We start from the raw sequence: 9562 nt of genomic DNA, 5'->3' as shown, positions 1-9562 counted from the left end.
GGATTAAACCACTAGAGTCTGATGGATTATGTTTATGCTGATTTATCTGCTTTTCAAAGCTTCGAAGACCTGATCACCATTCACTTGCACTGTATGAACCTACAGAGCTGAGATATTCTTCAAAAAAATCTTTGTGTTCTGCAGAAAAAAGAAAGTCATACATATCTGGGATGGCATGAGGGTGAGTAAATGAAGAGAGAATTTTCATTTTTGGGTGAACTATCCTTAAAAAAAAAAAAAAAAAAAAAAAGCAGGTGCATCTTGTGTCAGGGTATTTTTATTGTCAAATCACCTGTTACAGTACAAAATGATTTCTCTCAGTTATATTACTCTCATATTTCTCATCATTTATAACAACTGCTCTAAAAATTTAAACAATACAGTATGTCTACTCTTCTACCACCACCCATAATACATTCAGGCTATGGACAAAACATGTATAATATACTAATGGCTTCACACTCCTCAAACTAATATTCAAATAGATAAATGTTTCTTTGATATACCTGCAACAACACAATGTCAAGCATAAAGTGCTAGACTGCTCCAATACAACAATACTCAAGTGGCTTTCAGTTGAGGTGTGGTATGTCTTTTCTGTGTATGGGTGATTCTTTTTAACCCTGAGAAAAAAAAAAATGTACTGGTCATATTTAACCCAAAAACAATACAAAGAAAATATGAATGAATATGTTTTGCATGAAGAAAATGAAGCACACATTTAAGGACATTGCAATTTTTGCATTGTGACATTATTTTCAGGACACTCAAGCACAATTCTCATTACCACAACACATCTAGATGTTTCACTTGTACTGTTCCCATTGTTTTCAATGATAATTTTCATTGAAGAGTTTTTAAGTACTCTAGATTCAGCAAAAATGAAGGGAGTACTACATTGATTTAAATACTTTAAAATAAAAAAAAATTAATGTTGTGGTAATGAAAACTTGATGACTATCTCAATGCAAAAAAAAAGAAAAAAAAAAAAAAAGAATGAGAATTGGGTAAAATGTGCGTAACTGGTCCTAAAATTAGGCTTAATTTTCTATATGCAAAATGGAATTATTCAAGACAGTTTTCATGAAAATTTCCCACATGTGGTATGGAAATGTTGGTGTAAAATACCAGAGCTTTTCTAAATCCCCTTAAAATGATGCACGATTATTCCATTATAAAAAAATAGGGATGCACCTGTACCACTTTTTCTCTCCAGATCCGATTCCGATACCTGAACTCTCAGTATCAGCCTATGCCGATCCAATTCCAGTGTTGTTTTTTTCTTAATCAGTTTAGAATAACTATACTTCACTGTGTGGAACTGATTGGGGGTCCTCATTTATGTGTAAAAAAAAAAAAAAAAAAAAAAAAAAAACACACACACAAACCTCGAACTACACATTATTTCAATATAAATTAAAGCCTATTAAGAAAAACTTTGTTAACTACCTTTAAAGCCTTGTTTAAACTTTCACCTGGCATTGCAATGGGTACTGCGTGCGCGTGATTTCGGCGGCCCGAGACATTTATACTTGATGCGCACCACAGCTGCACTCTTCTCTATTTACTGAAACGTGCTGCACATGCATACTTTATATTTACTTGTTAAACGCAGCCTTCTGCGATTCACAAAGCTACTGTATGTCTTCAAGAGACATTGAATAAAATGCACGAGTCATATGGACAACTTCAGTGGTGCTTTTATGTCATTTTTGGCACTTTAAAGTAACGACCATGACTAACACAAAGTATCGGATTTGGATCAGGCTCGTCGTACCGATACCCGATCTGTTAAATAACATAAATATCGAGCTGATACTGATCCAGGTATGGGATCGGTGCATCCCTAATAAAAAACAAAAAAAACATCAACAAAAACAAAAAACTAAATAAAAGTCAATATGATGACACTCAAAAACAAACATTATATAGTGCAACTAGTTTCATCAATAGCAATGAAAAGCACAACTATAAGAATATGGATAAAACCTGTAAGGAATATGCCCAAGTAGCATTGGTAATCTATATTTTCAAATAAATATAAATGCTCAGTGAGCTTTGCGAGGTCCCATAATTGATTTCCATTGATTTTCATTCTTTTGATCTTCCTTTCTCTCTTTATTCTTCCTACTTGGTTTCTGTACTCTTGTCTATCTCATTGTGCTTTGCTCTTCTCTCTCTCACGGTCGGCCACATCGATGGCAGCCATGTTGCAGGAGGCAGTGATGAGGTGGAGGAGACTAATGCCAGATTTCAGCAGACACACCACACTGCAAACTCCAAGCAGCCACTGCAGCCACACTGGACACAAAGAGAAAGACATCATGAGATTATGTTATTGATATGTTATTAAGATATAATATGAATGATAACATTGTCATGGAGCATTCATATCAATTTAATAACACTGATCTTGAAAGTGTAATATTACAAAGGCTGATACTCACCTTGTGGTTCCTCAATGTAATACATTGCATAGAGTAGACAGTAGAACAGCTCGTTCCCCATACACATGAAAAACAGCACTGGCTGTGGGAAAAACAAAACAAAAAAACATTGATGTCAGAAGAGCCAGCCAGATACATGTGAACTTTTCCACCAAGGGTGCATACATTAACGTCATCAGTAACTCTGGGAGTTCATGAATATGTGAATGAATGTGTGGGAGCGTGTTACCCTGGATGTGTAGTACAGCCGTAAAATAGGATTGCCAGAGAGGTCAATTGTCTTGTGACTGGTTACTCCTCTCATCATGGAACTGAAAGAAACAGTAAAAAGGAAGAATAAAACACTGATATCAGTACGATTGATGGAGGACACACAAGCCTCTTTGGGCAACAGCTCTGGCACTAGCAATCTGGAACCATTCAGCATAGGCCTGTCGCAATTATTAAATAACCGTCTGATTATTTGATCTAACCGTGATTATTGGGCATTCAAATTCTAATCACATTTTAATACCCAAATAAGGGAATTTTAAGTGAATGTACTGTATAAATATCATGAACTGCGCATTTGTGCATCATTCAGTTGAATTCAGAGCACCACTGAGCTGCACCACGGATCTCAACCAGAGCAGCTCCTGTCCGAAAGAGTGCATGAAGAGCCTCTCAAGCACTCTGAAGAGTGTGCTGTCAACAGAAGCTGGTGCCAAACTCCATCAAAAATATAAACGAACAACTTTGATAGTGAACGCAAAGTGCCCCAGCTTCACTTTATGGCCATATTGGTTTCATACACGCAGTTTTAATGACACGCAGTGACACAGAGGAGGAGACGCACGCTAACTCTTTTTCTGTGGAGTGATGAAATGATGAAAGGAAATCTCAAAGATTTTGCTTCATGACAAATAAGGGCTTGTGGGTTTAATCAGAGCATTAAAATAACTTATGAAAAGTTAAGAAATTAGGACAGAAATATTTTACCATTGCATAATATAATAAAAGTATAATAATATATACAAGCAAATTGTTATTTTTTATTAAAAAAAAAAAAAAAAATTATATATATGATATAAAACATGAGTTTAATAAACAACACTGTAAATATAAAATTGACCAAAACTAAAGATGACCAAAGAGACATATTTTCAGTCTTTAAAAATATTTTGATATTTAAAACATTATTTTTCATGTCATTCATAAGTTTTTAAAGCCTTAAAAGGAAATCATATCCCCATTTTATTATTTGATTTATACATTTGAATTTAAATATGTAAAAATGACTTCTTAAGGTTCATGAAACACACATGCAGAAAAAAACAAAAAACAAAAAAAACAAACAAACACACCTTAAGAAATATGACAATTAATCGTGAAAGCCTTTATAATCGCAATAACTTGTTTGATAATTAATCGTCAGACAAACTTCATAATTGTGACAGCCCTAATTCTGCATGTTTCCATCAAAGAAAAGGCAATTCTGGGCTAGAGAAATTTAATGTGTTAATTTCTGCGATTAAAACTAGACTGTTTAACGAGTTCAAAAAAATGTACACAAAAATACACAAAAATAATGCAGTATCCATTTTTTTTCCACTTCCTGAAACTTCACTAATGTTTTTCCCCACTTCCTGTGGCTAAAATTGACATATATACATTTCCAGGAGGTACACGCTCAACTCAACTGCACATCCTAGCACAGAAACTTATTGTGTGAAGCATTGCACGCTTACTCATTACGCTCAATGCATGTCCCGAGCATAATAAACATGGGAGCGGATTTAATGTAAGGAGAATAGAGACTTGACCTGAAAGCAGTGAGACAGGTGTGGAAGAGATACAGGCAAGCTGACGTATCTCTTCAGATCACCCGTAAATACTCAATCAATATGCTCTGAACCAGTGTCAAAAGCCAAACCATGCGTGAGAGAGACTGCCATCGGCTGCCAGAGAAAATAACAGTTGAGATATTAAATCTGAGCAAATTAAACTTCATGATTACATATGTTTGATATCTGCATGTATAGTGTCTAATAATGCATTGACAATGTAAACTTAAGTTTATCTTGTCAATAAAGCTTCTGTAAAACTATCTGTAAAAACATTAATGAAAAAAATGATGACCTACCAATTTCTTGCAAGTTTTTTCTGTTAGTAAATACAGCTGAAGTCAGAAGTTTACATACACTTAGGTTGAAGTCATTAAAACAAATTTTTTAACCACTCCACAGATTTAATATTAGTAACTATAGTTTTGGCAAGTCGTTTAGGACATCTACTTTGTGTATGACAAGTAATTTTTCCAACAATTGTTTACAGACAGATTGTTTCACTTTTAATTGACTATATCACAATTCCAGTGGGTCAGAAGTTTACATACACTAAGTTAACTGTGCCTTTAAGCAGCTTGGACAATTCCAGAAAATTATGTCAAGTCGTTAGACAATTAGCCAATTGGCTTCTGATAGGAGGTGTACTGAATTGGGGGTGTACCTGTGGATGTATTGTAAGGCCTACCTTCAAACTCAGTGCCTCTTTGCTTGACATCATGGGAAAATCAAAAGAAATCAGCCAAGACCTCAGAAAAAAAAAAAAAAATTGTGGACCTCCACAAGTCTAGTTCATCCTTGGGAGCAATTTCCAAACACCTGATGGTACCACGTTCATCTGTACAAACAATAGTACGCAAGTATAAACACCATAGGACCACGTAGCCATCATACCGCATTCTGTCTCCTAGAAATTAATGTAGTTTGGTACGAAAAGTGCAAATCAATCCCAGAACAACAGCAAAGGACCTTGTGAAGATGCTGGAGGAAACAGGTAAACAAGTATCTAAATCCACAGTAAAACGAGTCCTATATCGACATAGCCTGAAAGGCTGCTCAGCAAGGAAGAAGCCACTGCTCCAAAACCGCCATAAAAAAGCCAGACTACAGTTACAAGTGCACATGGGGACTAAGATCTTACTTTTTGGAGAAATGTCCTCTGGTCTAATGAAACAAAAATTGAACTGTTTGGCCAATGACCATCGTTATGTTTGGAGGAAAAAGGGTGAGGCTTGCAAGCCGAAGAACACCATCCCAATCGTGAAGCATGGGGGTGGCAGCATCATGTTGTGGGGGTGCTTTGCTGCAGGAGGGACTGGTGCACTTCACAAAATAGATGGCATCATGAGGAAGGAAAATTATGTGGATATATTGAAGCAACATCTCAAGACATCAGCCAGGAAGTTAAAGCTCAGTCGCAAATGGGTCTTCCAAATGGACAATGACCCCAAGCATACCTCCAAAGTTGTGGAAAAATGGCTTAAGGACAACAAAGTCAAGGTATTGGAGTGGCCATCACAAAGCCCTGACCTCAATCCAATAGAAAATTTGTGGGCAGAACTGAAAAAGTGTGAGCGAGCAAGGTGGCCTACAAACCTGACCAGTTCTGTCTGGAGAAATGGGCTGAAACTCCAGCAACTTATTGTGAGAAGCTTGTGGAAGGCTACCCAAAACGTTTGACCCAAGTTAAACAATTTAAAGGCAATGCTACCAAATACTAACAAAGTGTATGTAAACTTCTGACCCACTGGGAATGTGATGAAAGAAATAAAAGCTGAAATAAATAATTCTCTACTATTATTCTGACATTTCATATTCTTAAAATAAAGTAGTGATCCTAACTGACCTAAGACAGGGAATGTTTTCTATGATTAAATGTCAGGAATTGTGAAAAACTGAGTTTAAATGTATTCGGCAAAGTGTATGTCAATTTCTGACTTCAACTGTATATTTAATGTTTGTTTTAATGTACCATTAATCCATGATTAATCATGGATAAATCACAGAAAACGGTGCAATTAATTAGTTAAAAAATATTCATCGATTCACAGCCCTAATTCTATTATAGTCCAAGTTTCACATATAATGGTATAAATTACAGTATAAATGTATGCTGATTTAATTTTTAGGGTCAGTGGTAATAAATTCTTAACCTTGCGAATTTGTATTAATGAATGAAAATGTTTTTTTAGAAATGGTTAAGAGAAATACGCCCTCATAAAGGGAAAACATGCCCGTTAAATCAAATCCAAGACAAATATTGCCCCCATAATAAAAAATGTTAATTTGACACTGTGTCTGAGCTTTTCAAAGCCAGCTTGTGATGCCATAAAGATGTTGAATTAACCATCCTATTGCGTTCGGGTCATTTTTGACATGGGATAGATATCAAATAATCACATAGGTTTTAGCACTGCAACCAAACTTTGTGACTTTGTCAAGACTATCAAAATACACATAATGCTTCTTTTTTTTTTTCCAGAATTTTTAATAAAATTGTTTCAGAGATATAAGCATTTTTTTTCAAACGAGCCCGTCTGGCACCAACAATCATGCCACTGTCCAAATCACTGAGATCACATTTTCCCCATTCTGATGGTTGATGTAAACATTAACTGAAGCTCCTGACCCGTATCTGCATGATTTTATGCAATGCACTGCACTGCTGCCACACGATTGGCTGATTAGATAATCACATGGATAATTGTTGGTGCCAGACGGGCTGGTTCGAGTATTTCTGTAACTGCTGATCTCCTGGGATTTTCATGCACAACAGTCTCTAGAATTTACTCCGAATCATGCCAAAATCAAAAAACATCCAGTGAGCAGCAGTTCTGTGGACGGAAATGCCTTGTTGATGAGAGAGGTCAACAGAGAATGGCCAGACTGGTTCGACCTGACAAAGTTTACGGTAACTCAGATAACCGCTCTGTACTATTGTAGTGAGAAGAATATCATCTCAGAATGCTATTCTGAGATGCGGGTTGGCACTGTTTCGGCGGCACGAGGGGGACCTATACAATATTAGGCAGGTGGTTTAAATATTGTGTCTGATTGGTGTACATTTTGAAAAGTCAAAGAATTTCTACATTTTATTTTTTCTAAAAAAAAAAAAAAAAAAAATGGCATACTAATTAATAACTTTTATATTTGTCAGCTAACATGCCAAAAATATTAATCTTTGTACATGTATGAACAGCTAAGAACTTATTTATGACTTATAATATAGTTTTAGATGAAAACCATTGGGTTATGAATGATTTATAAGCTTGAATTCCACCAGGTCAGCGCTGACCAGCGAATGCAAAAGGTGGATGCAGATTCTGAATGCAACAGAAGGGTTAAATGACTTTAGATGTAAAAATAGGTTTTCAAAACCAGGAGTAAGGCTCATAGACAAAGACAATGATGCATCACGTTTGTTTGTAGGCAGGTTTTGTAGTAATGCAGTCAATTAGAAGAGCAGAAATTTCTATTTTAGGTTTCTTTATCCCCCCGGTTACGCTGCTAGAGGACTGTAGGAAGATGTGACGCATGATGTTATGCCTCCTGTACGTGCGCACGCTGTTAAAGGAATCCTCCCCTTTTATTGCCAAATGACTTTAGATGTAGAAATACATTCTCAAAACTATGAGTAAGACTCGTAGACAAAGAATTTGATGCGTCATGTTTGTTTGTAGCAGGTTTTGTAGTAGTGCAGTCAGTTAGTTTTTCGATAGTTGTTCGACAATAAATTCAGTGGAAACACGGACCGGTTCTGAGAGAGGTTTGCAAATCCTGCTGCCAAGTACCAGCAACAGATAGAGGGAAAAGGGCAACAGGTCATACTGGTACATTTGTTATAACATGCAATTATGAAAGGGCAACTTTGGCCATTTTGAAAGTACCAATGAAGACATTTTGCTTAAAAAACAAACACTTCAAACTTAAAAGCAAAGAAATTAAGTCAGCTCCAGAAAGGCTCTCCAAATATGTAAATAATGACATGCATATATCAGGTTGGTGGTTGCTGAGAAAAAGAGTGCATGAGTTTGACACACCTGTGCAGGTGCAGCCAGTGGCTGGCCACGTCCAGACACATGCTGAGCTGGAACAGGAAAGTGTAGGACGGGTACAGCAGTGCCAGATTCACCAGTAAACACATGGTGGAACAACGGTCAGTCAACATGTCCAGCATAGCACCAAACTTTGTACCTATGGCAAGGGTGGACATGGATAAAGAAGAGTGAGAAACAAAGAAAGAAATTCAGTGTACAACAAAGGGCTACAGGTCAGAACCTTGATTAAGAGCACGAGCAGCATGTCCATCGAAGGCATCCAACAGGGCACTCAGAAGGTAACAGAACACTGCTGGGCCAGGGCAGCAGGGCATCAAGTAGAATGATACCAGAGCCAGTACAATACGGGCATATCCTAGAGAGAGAGGAGGAGGATACAAAGGGAAATTAAGAGTATGAGAGCATTACAGTGTGCTGGCTGCAATATGAATAGCTATTTTAATTACTTCACTATTTCAATACTGTATTAGTGGATGCATATGCTTTATTAAATGAGCTTCACTGTAGAGGATCGAAGACGAAATAACCGTCAAGTATAACGGTTAGTTTGGAGTAGATTGGAGTCTTTAAACAATCTGTGCTTTCAATAAAATAAACAGTATTTTAAAAAAAGCTGCTGTGCTCATTGCGCAGGTGACGCGCAGTTGAGTAGATCTGCTTACGAGAACTTGATGTTACGGATAGGGAAGAATGGATTTACACTCACCGATCAAATTCGGTACAAAAAGGAAGATGTTTTCTTCGGACATGTTTCTATTTGGACGGAGATACCGTAGAGCTGAAATGTCTATGCTAGGTTTCTATTTCCCTCGTCCGGTTATGCTGCTGGAGGACTGTAGGGAGACGTGACACATGACGTCGTGCTTCTTCTACGCGAGCACGCTGTTAAAGGAATCCTCCCCTTTAATCAAGTATAGCGTGTCATGAGTCGGAAACGACGTCACTGCAGGGTAAAGCTACTTCCGCTACTGGTTCGCAGCTGTCTAATGCTTCTTAACCCTTCTGTATGGTCTGTTTTCCAACATGTCACAACATAATAGACATATAAATGATTTATCATCTTTTCCCCACTGATTCGGCTATTCAGGCCGCAGTCTCTTTTGAGTTTATGTGCTGAAATTAAAGCTACCGTCTCAGCGGGAACATTCATTCAACCACTTCCCTCCTCTCATCAGCGTATCACGAGAAATTCAATATGTCTAACTGAACCTCGTATGGAGTTCCCAAAAATATT

The 9562-nt window shown here is 37.0% G+C and overlaps 1 protein-coding gene across 1 annotated transcript; it reads right to left on the bottom strand.

The window, feature by feature from the left end:
* Positions 1-1338: 1338 nt before the first annotated feature.
* LOC127451595 (CDP-diacylglycerol--inositol 3-phosphatidyltransferase-like) lies at positions 1339-9193 on the bottom strand. Its single transcript, XM_051716394.1, has 6 exons — positions 9035-9193; positions 8549-8683; positions 8311-8464; positions 2677-2758; positions 2448-2529; positions 1339-2301 (listed from the first exon to the last, which is right to left on the bottom strand). Exons 1-6 carry the CDS (start codon positions 9075-9077, stop codon positions 2156-2158), a joined length of 642 nt encoding a protein of 213 aa, XP_051572354.1. The 5' UTR covers positions 9078-9193; the 3' UTR covers positions 1339-2155.
* Positions 9194-9562: the final 369 nt, after the last annotated feature.

The sequence above is a fragment of the Myxocyprinus asiaticus genome, chromosome 14, assembly GCF_019703515.2.
Source record: "Myxocyprinus asiaticus isolate MX2 ecotype Aquarium Trade chromosome 14, UBuf_Myxa_2, whole genome shotgun sequence".
Classification (NCBI taxonomy): domain Eukaryota; kingdom Metazoa; phylum Chordata; class Actinopteri; order Cypriniformes; family Catostomidae; genus Myxocyprinus; species Myxocyprinus asiaticus.
The sequence above is the reverse complement of the archived record's forward strand: the minus strand, read 5'-3'. Positions and strand labels throughout refer to the sequence as shown.